This window comes from Mirounga angustirostris, unplaced genomic scaffold (assembly GCF_029215605.1).
Source record: "Mirounga angustirostris isolate CCGP_5_RB_7025 unplaced genomic scaffold, mMirAng1.0.hap1 SCAF_16, whole genome shotgun sequence".
Lineage (NCBI taxonomy): Eukaryota > Metazoa > Chordata > Mammalia > Carnivora > Phocidae > Mirounga > Mirounga angustirostris.
Window position 1 is genome coordinate 53,976,639 of NW_026991724.1, and position 17,467 is coordinate 53,994,105.

General features: G+C 53.2%; 1 protein-coding gene across 1 annotated transcript; it reads right to left on the reverse strand.

Moving 5' to 3' along the window:
* Window positions 1-4,651: 4,651 nt before the first annotated feature.
* On the reverse strand, window positions 4,652-16,351 carry SYT3 (synaptotagmin 3). Its single transcript, XM_064581786.1, has 8 exons — window positions 16,201-16,351; window positions 13,406-13,931; window positions 10,406-10,793; window positions 10,030-10,248; window positions 8,040-8,160; window positions 7,042-7,213; window positions 6,816-6,948; window positions 4,652-4,717 (listed from the first exon to the last, which is right to left on the reverse strand). The coding sequence occupies exons 1-8, from the start codon at window positions 16,349-16,351 to the stop codon at window positions 4,652-4,654; spliced, it is 1,776 nt and encodes a 591-aa protein (XP_064437856.1).
* Between the last annotated feature and the right edge of the window lie 1,116 nt (window positions 16,352-17,467).

Below are 17,467 nucleotides of genomic sequence, written 5' to 3' on the forward strand. Positions count from 1 at the left end.
AAGTTTGTGTTGACTTTGTAAGAAACTGATAAATTGTTCTTCAAGGTGGTTGTAGTGGATGGAATGATGGCCCCCAAAAGACAATGTCCATGTCCTAATCCCCCAGAACCTGTGAACATGACCTTATTTGGAAAAAGGATCTTTACAGATCAGGTTAAGTCAAGGATTTCCAGATGAGATCATCCTGAATTAAGAGTGATTCCCTAACCCCAATGATTGGTGTTCTTTTAAGAGAAAGGCAGGAGGAGACGAACCATGAGAGATTATGGACTCTGAGAAACAAACTGAGGGTTTTAGAGGGGAGGGGGATGGGGGGATAGGTTAGCCCGGTGATGGGTATTAAGGAGGGCACGTACTGAATGGAGCACTGGGTGTTATACACAAACAAGGAATCATGGAACACTACATCAAAAACTAATGATGTAATGTATGGTGACTAACATAACATAATAAAATAAAATTTAAAAAAGAAAAAATAATAATAAAAAAAGAGAAAGGCAGGAAAAAAAAGACACAGGAACAATTAAAACCAAGTTATGTCTGTTCAAAGTAAACTGGTGAAAAAAATTGTCCTGTTTACGTTTTCCTGCACTGAAACATCTTACTGTCTTCTGGAACAGCTGACACTTATATATTAAGTCAGTCAATATTCAAATGATTATGAAGATTCCTAATGCCAAAATATATTCTAATATATGATAATTATTAGCAATTATCATCATCATTATTATTATCAATATTAATAGCTACCATTCGAGTCATGTTACTATACACCAAGTACTTGCTAAGTGTTTCATGTGCATTCTTTCATTTAATCTGCGTAACATTCTTGTGAAGTAGGCATTATCACTGTCATCTTACAGTTAAAGAAACTGAGGCATTGGGACGCCTGGGTGGCTCAGTTGCTTAAGTGTCTGCCTTCGGCTTGGGTCATGATCCCGGGGTCCTGGGATCGAGTCCCATGTCAGGCTCCTTGCTCCGCGGGGAGCCTGCCTCTCCCTCTGCCTCTGCTGCTCCCCCTGCTTGTGCTCTCTCTTTCTGACAAACAAACAAACAAATAAATAAAATATTTTAAAAAGAAGAAAGAAATCGAGGCACTGAGATGTTCTACACTTTGCCCAAAGTCCCAGAACTAATATGTGTGGAGGAGGAATTTGAAACGTGGCCGTCTGACTACGGAGCTCACTTGGGTACCAGATGAACTCTTGCAGAAGGTAGTGGAAAGATCACAGATTGCAAGAAAAGCAAGCTAACAGCATGCCCAAGAAACCGGTAGAGTGTGACATTAATTTAAAGAAGTTTCTTTGGCAAGGAATTTTGGCAAATTCCTTCTGGGAATTTTCAGGATATTTATTAGGTTAAAATTAACTTGCAATTCTTGTGCATGCTAATAGGCTGCCCTATTTATCTTTGGAAGAACTTTACAAATGGGATTGTATCTTTATAACCTTGACATTTATAGGGTTTGAAAAGTGCTCCTCACTCCTTGAGAAAAGAGAATAAATGTACCCCTTGTTGGAGTTCAATGAAAAAAAAAATCAATGCTATATGTGCTCTAAAAAAAGAGAGAGAGGGGCGCCTGGGTGGCTCAGTCGTTAAGCGTCCGCCTTCTGCTCGGGTCATGATCCCAGGATCCTGGGATCGAGCCCCACATTGGGCTCCCTGCTCAGCGGGAAGCCTGCTTCTCCCTCTCCCTTTCCCCCTGTTTGTGTTCCTGCTCTCGCTATCTCTCTCTCTCTGTCAAATAAATAAATAAAATCTTAAAAAAATTAAAAAATTAAAAAGAGAGAGAGAGAAAGGCAAAGGGAGAGTTAAGACCCAGAGACACAGTGGGCACAAGGTGGAGATGGAGGCAGAGACTGGAGGGATGCATCTACAAGCTCAGGAACGCCAAGGATTGCCAGCAGCATCCAGGAGCTCAGAGAGAGGCATGGGACAAGATCCCAGAGCCCCAGGAGAAACAACTCTGCTGACACCTTGATTTCAGACTTCTGGTCTCCAGAACTTTGAGAGAATCACTTCTGGCCAGTTTGTGGTAATTCATGACAGCAGCCATAGCAAACTAATATAGTGGTTGTACCATTTTTGAGACTGTGTATATGAGCACGTGGGTGTGAATTAATGCCGAAGAGCCAAGCATGGAATGCAGTGGACATCTACTACTTTGGAGGACTATACCCTGCCCACTGCCATGTGATTCCATTGGGGTTGATCGAGGGATCCCTATGCTCTCTACTAAAGAGGCTTATGACTTCAGGAGATGAATTCACAGCTGGGCAGGAAGGGATGAGGTCCCAAGGGGGTCTGAGCCAATCCCAGTGAGATGGGCAGGGGAGGAGGACTCCATCCTGGGAGGAGGTGCCAAGCGCAAGCTTGCCAACTGGATATATGATTGGCCTGAAGTGGTCATCCAAGGCCCTGACAGGACCAATCAGAATCCTTTTCCTGAATGATATGGAGGCAGAGAGAGAGGGAACCCCAAATTTTGTTTCCTCTGAAATTATCTGCCCTGAGGATGATTACAGTAGGTCCTGTTAATTTCCTACCCAACGATCATCCCCCTCTTTGTGCTGCTTCACTGGCAAAACCCACAAAGACGGTCACTTTCCCAGACTGCTCTGCAACTCAGGGTGGCCACTGAACCCAGTTCTGGTAAGTGAGAAATAAGGAGAACACTTCTAGGGAGAAACACATGAGGAGCGGCCCCTGTATACATTTCCTACTTTAGACGCCACCGTGTAAGAACATAAGGCATGGTGTTGCTGCAGTTTGTACTAATGAGGGGAAGGCAAAATGAATCTCAGAGATGCCAACCCAGTGCCTGACGTTGTCGAGCAGCTGAACTAACACTGGGACTCTGTGTCTTTGAAACATTTCTTACGTGAGCAAAAGAAATCTCTATCATTTCAGCTCTTTCTGTTGGAATTCTGTTTTATGTAGCTGAAACCATCGTAACAGATACAGCAATATAAGCCTGGAGCTCCAAATGGCCATCTTACTACCATTGCAAAGACTTGCGTGAGAATGAAGTCCTAAGGAGCTAGGCAGAGTCCCTTGAACACCTTGATCCAACCATGCCTGAAGTCCTCCTGTATGCTCAGACTTACCATGTACAAAGGTCTTTCAGTTTTGTTTGTGGCTTACAATAGTTTGGGGTTCATTTTGCATCCTATGATCATAGCGGCCCTGGCAAATGTAGCATTTACAAACTAAGGCTCCGAGAGATCAATTAAGTTGCCCGAGGTCACCCAGCCAGTGAATGAAAAATTTGTCTGAATCCAGAGCCAGGATGGTCCAGCCCAGCTTCCCAGTCCCAGAGAGAACAGGAGCCCTGGGTCGAGTGAGACCCACGGTGTGTGTTTATTCTGGTGCTGGTAGCAGCAGCTGTGGGGGAATCGGCCAGACGCAGGGTGTGTTGAACAGAAAGGGTAGACACAGGTGTGTGTGTGTGTGTGTCTGGGGGAGTACAGAGGATTGGTCTGTTGACATTCATAGAGAGAACGAGGGTCGGGACACCGTCTTGGACAAACAGCAAAGAGACAGACAGAAAGACGAAGGGTTTTGGGGGCTGGGGTCCCCCAGACATGCATGGCCCCTTGCCTGGAAGGGGAGCCCTGGGGAAGGGAAGACAGACACAGTAGAGACGGAATGCCCCCCACCCTGAAACAGGGAGCCGGGCCCGCCTGCCTCCCACCCTCACGCCAAGCGGGGTAGAAGGACGGGCAGGCCCAGCGCTGCCCCGCACCACGAAGCTCGGACGTTATGGCTTCAGGGAGATGAATTCACAGTCCGGGCAGGAAGGGATGGGGTCCTGAGGGGGCCTGGTCCGATCCTGGGCCTAGGCCAGACCTGCAAGACAGGGCAGGGAGGAGATGTCGGTGATGGCAGAGAGCAGGCCTGTGGCCTGCTGTACCTTCATCGACACCCCAGGGACCTGGTCCCTTGCTTTGTCACTCCACCCTCTGACCCAGGAATCTAGGCCCCCAGCCCCTCCTCTCTCGGACCCAGGAGTCCAGTCCCCCAGCCCCTCCTCCCTCAGACCCAGGAGTCCAGACCCCCAGCCCCTCCTCCCTCAGACCCAGGAATCCAGGCCCCCAGCCCCTCCTCCCTCAGACCCAGGAGTCCAGACCCCCAGCCCCTCCTCCCTCAGACCCAGGAATCCAGGCCCCCAGCCCCTCCTCTCTCGGACCCAGGAGTCCAGTCCCCCAGCCCCTCCTCCCTCAGACCCAGGAATCCAGGCCCCCAGCCCCTCCTCTCTCGGACCCAGGAGTCCAGTCCCCCAGCCCCTCCTCCCTCAGACCCAGGAGTCCAGACCCCCAGCCCCTCCTCCCTCAGACCCAGGAGTCCAGACCCCCAGCCCCTCCTCCCTCAGACCCAGGAATCCAGGCCCCCAGCCCCTCCTCTCTCGGACCCAGGAGTCCAGGACCCCCAGCCCCTCCTCCCTCAGACCCAGGAGTCCAGACCCCCAGCCCCTCCTCCCTCAGACCCAGGAATCCAGGCCCCCAGCCCCTCCTCCCTCAGACCCAGGAGTCCAGACCCCCAGCCCCTCCTCCCTCTGACCCAGGAATCCAGGCCCTCAGCCCCTCCTCTCTCGGACCCAGGAGTCCAGGACCCCCACCTCCTTCCTCCCCTGGTCTGGGTTCCTTACCCCTCACTCTGAGTTCTCTTTCTCTGACAATCCTTTGCTGCCTTTCGTGAAGCTGGACAGAGTCTTTTCCTGAATAAGGAAATCCAGAAGGTTCGTGGGGGAACAGAGGCAAGACAACCGCTAATAATCAACATAGTAAGACATCAAACCTGTTTTCATCATTTACAACGCTCTTTTTTCACTCAGCTCTGAAGCGATGAGCCAAGTGGTATTACAGTCCTATTCTATAGATGGGGAAACTGAGGCACAAAGAAAAAGTCACTGGAAATGTGAGGTGAGATGAGGCTGCAGAGATGATGGGGCAGAACCTCAGAGGGGCCTCAAAGAAGCTTGGACTCCATTTTGGAGGCTCTGGGGAGCTGGGGAGGGTGGTGAGCAGAGAAGGGGCAGGGTCAGTGCTGGGGGTAGAAAGACCCTCTGGGGCCATTCACTATGGTACTATTGGCTGAAAGCCAGGGTCAGGACCCCACTTAGCCAGGGTTCCATTCCTCTCTGTGCTCCCAGCATTGCCCAGCATGAGCATAGCGCACGGGAGCTTCTGGAGAAGTTTGTGGGATGAGTGAGTAAATTAGGGGAAGAGTGAGTGGCGGAAGAAGAGAGTAGCTGCCATCTGTCTCTCTAAATAGAGTCACAGTCTTCTCAAAACTCACACTTGAGCTCTGTGCTCTGCCGCTTAAAATCCCTCCTCACCGTGGAAGCAAAGTCCAAAGTGAGGCTGAGCTACAGTCAGGTCCGGGAGGAGTTCACCCTGGGTGCAAAATTTCAGGTGTATCCAAACTCAGCACTCAAGATAATTACTATTGCAATGCAATATTTTTAAAAATTAGATTTAATCCAAAAAAATCCACGATGAGCAAGATATCAAATTTTAAATAGAGGTCAGTCCCATGTCAAATCAGAGCCTGAGACAAAGGGGAAAAATAAGCAGCCTTATTTTCATGTATTTTTTATGGGTAATTTTTTTTCTGGAAATTTAAAATTATTTTTAAAATATCGAAAACAATGAAGAGTATGTGTGTTGTAAGTCACAGTACATTAAGTTTAAATGTTTATTTATACTCTAAACAGAATTTAGTATGATTTTACTGTCTTGGCTTTAAAGACAGCAAATTCATGGATAGAATCTTCAAAATCTACTTCTGTCCTTTTTTTGTTTGTTTCAAATGAGAGAATGGCCATATTTGAGAATTTCTCTTGACGATGTGATGATCATAAATGATTTTTAGCTTTAAAAAAATGGCAACCTTGTTCTCACGTGACCTGCTGGCCTCCTGTTATCTGCCCTTTTCCCCCTTCCCTCTCAGCTCCAGGCTCAGGGGCCTGCCCCTGTCTCTTCTTGCTTAGGAGAAACACCCAGCTGCCTAGCCGTGCTCTCTCCCTTCGAGCTTCTCCTAACCTCAAAACCTTCACTTAGGCCCCTTCCTTCTCAATCTCCAGGCTTCTGCTCAAATGTCACCTCCACTGAGAGGCCCGTCAGGACACCCTAAGCCAAAGGGCACCCCCCATCCCTTGTCCAGATGTCCTCTAACTCCCAGACTTCCAAGCCTTTTGGACCACAATCCACAAGACAAAAAAAAAAAAAAAAAAGAAAGAAAGAAAGAAAGAAAGAAAGAAAAGATGGTATGATCCTTACAATGGGTGCTGCCCTGTGAAATTTTCTGTTCTGTTCTGTTTTGACTTCATTTTCTTATGAAGAAAAAATTGTTGATCCCCACCCAGTAAACCACAATCCAGTGATTTTCAATTACAGCCTGCTTTAAACCAAACCAAACCCAAACCCCCCAAACCCCCAACCCTGCTCCATCTTATCACTCAGTTTTTCCCTTTTACTTTGGGCTTAGCATCATGGGAAATAATAGCAAGAGTAACTGACCCCTTGACGAGCCCTTACTGAGAGGCAGACACTTAATCCTGCATTAACTCACTGAATCCTCACATCTATCCTAACTTTAGATGCTATTAACAAGCCCATCACCCAGCAGAATAAACTGAGGGGACACAGAGAGGTTAAGCAACGTGCTCTTAGTCACACAGCTCAAGTTGGTAGAGCCGGGATTCCAGCCCAAGCGGTCTGACTCCGCAGCCCATAAAGACGGACGCTCCGCGTGAATGACTGCATGAGCGCGGGAATGGAGGGCCAGGGGCACTGGGTGGCCTCCCCGCTCACCTCCACCAGCTGATGCCAGTGCTCCACGGGCTTGCGGGGATTGGCCAGCATCTCCGCCCAGTGCTCGCGGCCGTGGGGGTCGGCGGCGTCCGGGCCCACGCGGCACACGCCGATCACCTCGTTGTGCCCAATGCTGGGGGAGGGAGCGGCGGTGAGCGGCCGGGGAGGGAGGGGGCGGGCCCGGGCACACCCCCTGACCCCCCCCCGCCCGGGCCACGCCCCTCACCAGTCGTAGTCTACCACCGCGATGCTGAGCCCCACGCTCTCCACGCTCTCCGGGGCCACGTCGAACACGAGCGCCTCGTTGTACGTGGGGTTCAGCGTGTTCTTCTTGATGGAGGTTTTCCGCTTCTTCAGACGCCGCCCCTCGCTGATCAGAGAGGCCTTTACGTAGGGGTCTGGGGGCAGGCATCGAGAGCACTGACCTCGACCTCCTCCCTCAGACCCACGAGTCCAGGCCCCCAGCCCCTCCTCCCTCAGACCCAGAATCAGGGCCCCAGCCCCTCCTCCCTCAGGCCCAGGAGTCCAGACCCCCAGCCCCTCCTCCCTCAGACCCAGGAGTCTGGGCCCCCAGCCCCTCCTTCAGGCCCAGAATCAGGGCCCCAGCCCCTCCTTCCTCAGACCCAGGAGTCCAGACTGCCAGCCCCTCCTCCCTCAGACCCAGGGGTCCAGGCCCCCAGCCCCTCCTCCCTCAGACCCAGAATCAGGGCCCCAGCCCCTCCTCCCTCAGACCCAGGAGTTCAGACCCCCAGCCCCTCCTCCCCCAGACCCAGGAGTCCAGACCTCCAGCCCCTCCTCCCTCAGACCCAGAATCAGGGCCCCAGCCCCTCCTCCCTCAGGCCCAGGAGTCCAGACCCCCAGCCCCTCCTCCCTCAGACCCAGGAGTCTGGGCCCCCACCCCCTCCTTCAGGCCCAGAATCAGGGCCCCAGCCCCTCCTCCTTCAGACCCAGGAGTCCAGACTGCCAGCCCCTCCTCCCTCAGACCCAGAATCAGGGCCCCAGCCCCTCCTCCCTCAGACCCAGGAGTTCAGACCCCCAGCCCCTCCTCCCCCAGACCCAGGAGTCCAGACCTCCAGCCCCTCCTCCCTCAGACCCAGAATCAGGGCCCCAGCCCCTCCTCCCTCAGACCCAGGGGTCCTGCCCCCGGCACCTTCCTCCCTCAGGCCCAGGAGTCCAGGGCCCCACACGCTCCTTTCTCAGATCCCAGCACCTCCTGGAACCCACCTGAGAAGCCGGTGAGGTCCATCGCTTTGAGGTTAGAGGCTTTGATGATGGTCACCGTGAGGCGCCCGGCCGTGGGGAGGTAGCAGAGTGAGAAGTTGAGCTCCCCAAGATCTGCCTTTTCCTGCAGTTGGGGAAAGGGGTTCAGCAATGCCCTGTCTCGGTCTCCACCCCAACCCCCTCTCTCTCCCATCTGGAGCCTCCAGCTCTCCTCCCTGATATCCAGGACTCCGATTGCTGATTCACTTAACAATCTGACTAAACCTGGTAACTCCCTGGCCGCAGCTGCCTGCCACCAGCAAAGCCTATTTGTTCTGCAGGGAAGATTGAAAGAGGCATGGGTGTGGGGAGAGAGCAGGAAAGAGCCAGAGAGAGCCAGAGAACACAGTGAGAAATAGACTGTGACAGGGACCAAGACACCGAGAGATACAGTTAGAAAGGCAGACCCATAGAGTCCTAAAGAAAGAAAACCCAGAGGAGGGGCCTAGAGACCCAGAGATAGCGCTGGTCCGAGAGAGAGAGAGAGAGAGAGAGAGAGAGAGAGAGAGAGAGAGAAGAGGAACAGAGACTTCAGAGAGAGGAGTACAGTGACCAGGAGGAGAGGGGGACAGAGTCTCAGAGGAGAGAGACAGAGTCCTGGGGGGGGGGGTGTCAGAGCCCCCAAGGTGCAGGAGATCTGGAGAAATGGGACCAGAGACTTGGTGGAGGGTGCAGAGACCTGAACAGAGTGATAGAGACCGAGAATGGGGTGGGGGGAAGGGCAAAGACCCAGATAGAGAGAGAGAGGGAGAGAAACAGAGAAACCTACACAGACCGGGTGAGGGACAGAGATTCAGACAGTGTGACAGGCACTGAGGAGAGAAGTCGGTCACAGGGAGGGCAGGAGACACACCAACCTTAAGCAAAGCCACAGAGGAGACAGAGCCTCCACACCAACACACACAGAGAGACACCTGGAAGGGGGCGCTGAGCTAGCCAGGGCTTCCGACCCGCCCTGCCCGGCTCTTCAGCCTCATCTGGTCCCCTGGCCTCCCAACCACACTGACCAAAGCCCAGGTCCCTGGACTCCCCACTCACTGCCCCTGACAGCAAACTGTGACAACCTAGACCTGGAGCTCCCAAGGACTGTCTGGGGTCCCCGGGTCCTGATCCTGAAACAAAAAAGCCAGTTGTTTAAGGGATGAATGAATGAATAAATGAATGAATGAGTGAAGACCTCCAGTGATAATAAGGGGGGTGGAGAGAATGAGACATGATACACACAAGCAGGAGACAGGATGGAGGCAGGGAGAGGGTCAGGACCCCCAACAAGCGCGTAGGAGCCAGGCTTGGGGAGCGATTGGATGGAAGAGGAAGGGGGCCGGGGCGGGGGGAGGCTACTGGGCACAATCTGGTGACTGGGGGAACAGGGGATGTCAGGATATAGAGGATCCAAGTATGTCTGATGCTTGGGGGATCAGGCTATCAGGAGCTGGGTGGAGAGCAGAGGATGAGATTAGATCTGGAGGTCAAGGGTTTGAAACATAAAATGTTCAGAGATCAGAGGGGTTGGGGGTTCAGGAAGCTTGGGAATTGGAAAGCCAGGAGGTTGGAAGTTGAAGGAAGTCAGAAAAACAAAAGCTGGTAACTCTGGGGTCAGACAGTTGGAGGGTCAGGAATTTGGGGTCACAGCATGAAGTTATGATAAAGTGGCTGATGGGTACAGGGGTGTCTGTTATATTTCTCAACTGTTACCATCAGATGTGAAAGGGGGTCAGAAGTTGGGAGATCTGGGGTCCAGGCATGATGTCAATATTTGACAGGGTGTCCGGGAGATGGGGTCCCATTATATCTTATCTCTACACTTTGCTTGTATGTTTGCAATATTTTGCAATAAAATAAATTTTTAAAAAGCCTGGGTCAAGAAGTTAGAAGGTTATGAAGTCCAAGGGCAAAGAGGTCAAACACTGAGCGGTCCTGGGTCCCCAAGAAGAGGGATGCAGGGGCCACTGACCGAGCCGCCCTCCACGATGTCCCTCCATAGTGGGCGGTCAGGGGGCTGCTCAGCTAGCTCCAGGAGGTTGTCCAGCACCACTTGGCCGATGAGGTCGTGCCGCGAGAAACGGTCAAAGTCATAGACGCTGAAGTGCAGTTTGCGCTGGGCCAGCTCAGCCAGGGGCACTGAGAACTGGAATGTCTCGTTGAACACAGGGTTCAGCGTCTTCCTGTGCACCTGGAGGGGATGGGCGAGGGGAGGAGAGAGACACCATGCCCATCAACCCTGCTTCCAAAGGACCCAGGAGTCCAGACCCCCAGCTCCTCCTCCCTCAGACCCAGGAGTTCCGACTCCCACCCCCTCCTCTTGGATGTCCAGGACCCTCACTCCGGACCTTGGTCTGGAACTTTTTCTTGCGGTCTGGCAGCAGGTAGATCTTGACGTAGGGGTCGGAGAAGCCGTTGGAGTCCTTGGCTGGGAGGTCCAAGGCCTGCAGGATCCGCACCACCAGCTGGTCTGAGCCATAGAGGTACCGCAGGGCGAAACTGATGCGGCCGCAGGGCGCCCCCACGCCGGCCTCTCCAGAGCCCGGAGCCCCACCGCCGCGCCGGCCACCTGGTCCAGTCCCCTGGTACAGCTCCGGCTTGATCTGCCCGATGAGTTTGGCTTTTTCCTCCCCGCCTGGCAAGGGTAAGGGTAGGGCAGGCGGCCGCTCGTCACTGCCAGGGTCCGGCTGGGGGGTCAGGGTCTGCTGGGTGAGGGGCCGGGGTAGGGCTGGGTACCTGTGGGGAGTGGGGAAGACCAAGGTGGGGTCACTGGCTGGGGTCTTTGACAGCATCTGAAGACCTGAGAGACTCCTCCCTGCCTCTTTCCCAAGGGTCACAGCCAAATGGCCACAGATCTGCATTTTTGCTCACTATGACCTTGAGCAAGGCACTTGCACTCTCTGAGCCTCAGTTTCTCCACCTGTACTGGGGGGTATCCCCATCTCTAAGCTAGCTCCAACTAGGACCTGCTTATGCATCAACTTCCAGAAGCTTCCAACTTCCTCCTGACTTCAAGTGCGTGACCCAGAATAACTTATTCATGGACCCCTGGGGCCCCACACAACCCAGACCTCCTGAACCTTCACCTGCCCTTCTTCAAATCCCCCCAACCTATCTTAACCCCAGTCTCACCTCTCCCACCTCACCATCACTCCACCTGGCCTGTCCTTTCTCAACTCCATTCTCCACTGTCCAAACGTGTGTGGGGGACACTCTGGAAGCCCAGAGGTCTCCCCTCAGCCACCCCGGCTCCTTCTCCCCTCTCACACACACACCTTTTCTCTGGACAAGCTCATCTGCACCCCAGGTTTCCACACCCATCAGCAGCCTGCTAAATCTGCTATATCTGTCTCCTGGGCTCCAGCCTGGATTGGCCCCCAGCCTCAGCAGTCTATCAGACCCCGCACACCCCTCATTCCCCGCCCAGCTCAGCACCTTCTCCCCAACCCCCTCCTCCTCCCCTGTGCTCCCCCTAGATCTGCAGGTCAGACACTGAAGCCATCCTCACCTCCTGTCCTTTCAAAACCTTTCCCTCCCCTCTCCCAAATTTCCCCATCCGTGGTCCCGGCTCATCTGCCCTCTCCTGCAAGGACCATCACACCCGGGGTGAAGTCCATGTGATGGGGCCCCTAGTGATGGGCAGTGCTCGGCAGCCTCAGGTGTGCTGAGAGGTAGGCACGGGGGAAGTGGGAGGGCTCGAGCCATAGAAAGGGGCAGAAGAGGTGAGGAAGTGGGAGGGCTTGAGCCGTGGAAAGGGATGTGGTAGGGGAGGCTCCTTCAGCTACAGATCCCCCGGCCTCTCCTTGCTCCCAGGGTGACTTTGAGCAGGTCAGGAATACCCTCTCAGCCTCAGTTTCTCCATCTGTATAATGGGGAGGGGAAAGAGCTCAGACCAGTGTATCCATCCGCCTTTGAAAGGCCTCCCCAGAGACCCCAAACTTCATCTCCCATGAACCCCTGGGCCCCTGGCCAGACCCTGGGATGAGAACACCTTCTACCATGAACTTCTGGGGCCGAAGACAATCCCTCTGAGGGCAGTTTCTCCGGAGGCTGCCCCAGGCCCCTCACACTCAACAAGACCCAGATAAGCTCAGGGGCTCCCTCAAATCCATTCCTCTTCCTAGATCCTCTGACAGCCCCACCATCCACCCAATCACCAGGCCAGGCTGGAGGCCTTCTGTACCTCTTCCTACCCCTCCTACCCACCCACCTCCTACCCACCCACAGCCATCAGTCTCAGGTCTCACCTCTTCTGCCCTCTGACTCTCTTTATCTCCTCCTCTCATCCCCATGCCCATAATCTCAGCTCAGCCTCGTCCTCTCCTGCCTGGACTATTGGCCTCCAGTCTGTCCCTCTAGTCCTTCCCTTGTGTGGCCACAGAGAGGTCTTTCTACACCCAGAACTAACCCTGCCCCTCCTGCTCACAGCCCTCCATGGCTCCCCAGTGCCCCCAGGACAAAGTCCCAGTCCCTCAGCCCTGCATTCAAGGCCCCATGTGGTCTGGCCCTGCCCACATCCTAAGCCACATCTCTCTACCTTTCTTTTTTCACACTTACTCTCAGGCCATAGTGACTGCTGGCAATTTCCACAATGCACTGTGACCTCCTACCCCTCTTGCCTTTGCATGGGCCGCTCTCTCCTCCTGGAATGCCCAGCTCACACCCCTACCTCTGTGCCTGACCAACACTTCCTCACTCTGCAGGTCTCAGCCACAACACCTCCACCTCTGGAAGGCCCCAGCCTCTTCCCAGACCAGGTCATCGACTCCTCAGACTCCCACAGCTGTGGCCCCCTAAGCCACTTTCCGGCAGCGCTGGCCTGGGTGGGTGGGGACAGCCTCTCTGGGGACCCACTTCCCTTGGATTGTAAGTGGCATGAGGGCAGAGTCTATTTGCCATGCTCACTTCTGTTTTTCCAACACCCATCTCAGATCTGGTTCATATTAGGTGCTCGATATACATGTGCAGAATGAGGAATACAGAACAAATGAGCTCCAGGCCCCACCACCCCTGGCTTAGGCTGAAACAGATGAATTGCTTTCTGTCTCAGGGCCTTGGGAGTCTAATCATTCTCCTCCACCTTCCTGACCCCGGAGTCCTATACCCTCTGAATCTGAGTACAGATCTCTAGGTTCCTCCTCCCTTAGATCCTGAAGTCTAGAGCCCTAACCTCCTCTATCCCCAGGACCTAGGAGTCCACACCCCAAGCCCCTTCCTGCCCCAGGACTCAGGACTCCAGACCTCTAGGCCTCTCCTCTTGCAGGGCTCAGAAGAACCATATCTGGGAAAGAGACACAGAGGAGGAACAGAAGTTCAGAGTGGACCCCCAGCCCAGTAGCCTGTCTCACCTGGTGATGGGTGCCAGGCTTGTGACCTGCTGATGCGACTGGGCACTGGGCAAGCCCCCACCACTGGGGGGCAGCAGGAGCAGCCCAGAGCCTGCACCTCCCTCAGAGGGCAGTTCAGGAGATGTCTGGCTCGGTTTGACCCCAGCGGCCACAGCAGCTGCTGCAGCCTCTGGGTAGGAGTCCATGTCCAAGTAGGAGGGCTCAGGGGGGTCAGAGCCCCCCAGGCTGCCTGGCTCCAGCAGCTCAGCGAAGGGCGGATGGTGGGCAGTGTGGGCATGGTGGTGTGGACCCCCCAGCAGAGGATGGCCACCCAGGCCAGCCCCCAGGTGGTGCCCACCACCACCTACCAGGCCTGCCAGCCCAACCCCAGGGCCTAGGTCTTTGCGCAGGGGGCCCCCGCCCACTGCTGAGCCTCCCTTGTCCCGCCAGGGCACCCAGCACAATTTCCAGGACACGAAGAGGGAGACGCCCAGAAGGACAATGCCACAGAATGTCACGATGACCGACAGCAGGCTCACGGAGATGTCTGGAGAGAGTGAGGACAAAGGTCAGGGGTCAGGATGGGGTCACAGTTTATCCTCCCACTGCTGTCCCCAAAGAGCTAGCCTCTAGCATTTGCCATGCATTGTCCTAAGCACTTTACATACATTACTTAAACTCCAGGACCCCACAGGTCGGTATCTCTATATAACCATTCTAAAGATAAGGAAACTGAGGCACAGACAGGCTGAGTGACTTGTATTATGCTGCACAGGTAGTAAGTGACAGATCTGGGATTTGAAAGAGCAGTCTGTCTTCAGATGTGATTCTTTATCACTAGCCCATGCTGCCTCTCCTTAAGAGGACACACCATCTGAGGTATAACCAACGTCCTCCAAAATGCTCAGAGATGATCAAGGAGAGAGGAGGCTGCATGAGGCAGTTAGGCAGGTCAGGGTTCAAATCTCTGTTTGCTGTGTGGCCTTGGGAACGTATCTTAAGCACTCTGAGCCTTACATTCCCCATTTGCCAAATAGGAAAAACCAGTCCTGCCTCTCAACTATGGTACTGAGGAGTGCAGGAGGTAAATGGCATAGCAGAATATAAAGGTAGACATTTACTGAGTAGTTACTATGTTGCAGACCCCTAAGCACTTTATTGGCATTAGCTTACTTAGGCCTGACAGGCACCCTAGGAGGTTGGCAACATTAGTATGCCTGTTTTCCACAAAAGGAAACTGAGGTCAATAGATACAAAGTTTCCTGTATAGAGTCCCACAGCAGATCAGCGAAGGGGCCGGGTGGGACGTGCTAAAGAGCAGAGCAAGGGCTTTCCAGCCTCCTGAACATAGGAAGAACTAAGAAAGGACTTGGCCTCTGGAGGGGCTGGAGGTGAAGTTCAGCCCCACGGACAGTAAGCCATGTCTATGTGACTGAGACTGGAAGCTCACACCTGGTCTCTCCTGGACCCTATTCTATGTGTCTTTTCCTTTGCTGATTTTAACTTCCATCCTTTTGCTGTAATAAAATGTAACTGTGAGTAGAACAGCTTTTCTGTGAGTCCTTCTAGGGCATCATTGAAACTGAGGGTGGGCTTGGGGACCCCCAAATTGTGGTAGTATACTAGACTTCCTGGGGTCAAATCTGGCCCTTTTGCTTATAGGTTGTGAGTCTCTGAGCAAGCAACTGCAGCTCTCTGGACCTCATTTCTCATCCTTGTCACCTCCCGCACGCAAGGTGCTGAGCCCTGCCCTGCACTCAGCAAGTGTGATTTGTCATTATAACCTCGCAGCACGTGCTTCTTCAGGGTTCCTCGTCTGGACAAGAGCACTCATAATAGATCCTTGCTCTCAGAACCCTGCTGCTTCCTAAATGGGTGACCTTGGGCAAGTCACTTTACCCTTCAGAGTCTTTTTCCCCCATCGAAAACGGGGATTATAGATACCACAGAGGGTTGTTGTGAGTGGTTGATGAAATATGCCAAGGATCTTGCACACTGCCTGGTACACAGCTGGTGTTCAATAAGTACATTCCAGCATTTATTGAATGACCACTGCGTGCCCAACTTGTTTTAAGCACTTCACATGTGTTATATCATTTGAGTCTCTCAGCTGCCCCAGGAGGCAGCCACTTTTATTATCCCCATCTTCAAGAGGAAACTGAGGCACAGAAGAAGTGTTAATTGCCTAAAGTCATCCACTAGTAAGTAGGGGTGGTGGGATTTGAACCCAGACAAGTCAGACAGCCTGACTCAAGAGCCTGAGCTTTGGGACACCTGGGTGGCTCAGTCGGTTAAACGTCTGACTCTTAGTTTCAGCTCAGGTCATGATCTCAGGGTTGAGGGATCGAGCCCTGTGTTAGGCTCCATGCTCAGCATGGAGTCTGCTTGAGATTCCCCCTCTCCCTCCGCACCTCCCCCCGCCAGCTTGTGCTTGTTTTTTCTCTTTCTCTCAAATAAATAAAAAAAAAAAAAAAAAAAAAAAAAGAGCCTGAGCTTTTAAAGCACTATGCAAGATACACAAAAGATATGTGAAGGGGATATGTATGTGGCTGGGGGGAGGGGCAGTGGGCAGGAGGCTCACAGGACCAAACCCAAAAGGTCAGGGGTCATATGGCCCACCCAGCTCCTTCTCCTTAGATCAAAGTTTTGGGGGACCAGCAGCAGGCAGGATGGAGGTGAGACTCTAAGAGGGAGTGGCCACAGCCACCTAGGGGACAGAAAGCTAAGCAAGTCTGCTCTGAATCTCTGAATCTCTGAAAATACTGAGTATAGGGGACACAGGGGGCTGGCCGAGACAGCTGGGGGGTGGTGCTGACCTGCATCTGGGCCCCGGGGATAGCCTCGAATTCGCAGGTCGTTGAACTCCTGGCACCTGTCACTGGTGTCGGCATCTCGGACCCGCGCACAGAGGTCTGAGACCAGGATGAGTGCCCGCCGGCAGAGGTCATCCTCGTAGTCTCCTGACATGGTAGCCGGTGGGTTCTGTGCTTGGAAGGGGCCAGACAAGGGTGCAGATGGGGAATGGGATTGAAAGAGAGGTGGATAAGGGATAGAAGAGAAAAAGAGAAAAGGAAGGATGGGCTAGGGGACAGAGATTGGGAGTAGATGGACAAGGGGAAGTAGATTAGGGAGGGATAGACAAGGAGAAAGAAATTAGGGGCAGATACAGGAGGACTGAAATTTGGGGTGCAGGCAAGAAGACAGTAACGGGTTGGACAAACTAGGGGACAGAGATCAGCATGAATGGACAAGAGAACAGAGAATAGGGACAAATGGACAAGGAGAAAGAGATGAGGAAGGCCAGTCAAGGGGCAGAGATTAAGGATGCACAATAAAGGGATAGACAGACAAGGAGACAGAGATTAGGGGTGCACAGACAAAGGACAGAATTTAGGCACAGGCAGATGAAGGGACAGCTGTTCATCATGCATTAGACAAATATTCATTGAGCACCAACTACATGCCAGGCACGATGCCAGCTGCCGCAGATCCAGCAGAGAATGAGCCCCACACATTTCCCAACTTCCTGGTGTTACAATCCAGTGAGAGGAGACATGGAATAAACAAGTCAACAAACACATAAACAAACAAGACATGTTCACACTGTGAGAGGTGCTCTGAAAGAAATAGTTGGAGGAAATGTCACAAAAGGACCAGGAGGTGGGCAGCTGGGGAGCTCTCTGAGACCTGAAGGACGAGATGGGGCTGGCCACAGCCAGTGGGCGGTGGGGCTGGAGTGGGGAAAAGCATCCTAAGCAGCGGGAACAGCTTGGCAGGTTCGAGGAACGGGAAGGAGGCCAGATCCAGGTAGAAAGAGTGAGCACCAAGACAGAGGGAAGGATGGGGTTAGAGAGATAAGAGTGTGGTGGTGGCTGGGGTGGGATAGAAGATGCAGGGTGCAGAGATAGGGACCAAGTTGAGAGAGGGAGAGATAAGGGGAGGGGAGACAGAGATACTGGGAAGGGCAAACTGGGGCCCAGAACAGAGGGACAGATAAGCAGACAGACAGAGGAAAAGTCGAGGATTGAGATTTGGGATGGACTAAGCCATAAATAATGGACTAGTGTGTAATTTATGGGAGTG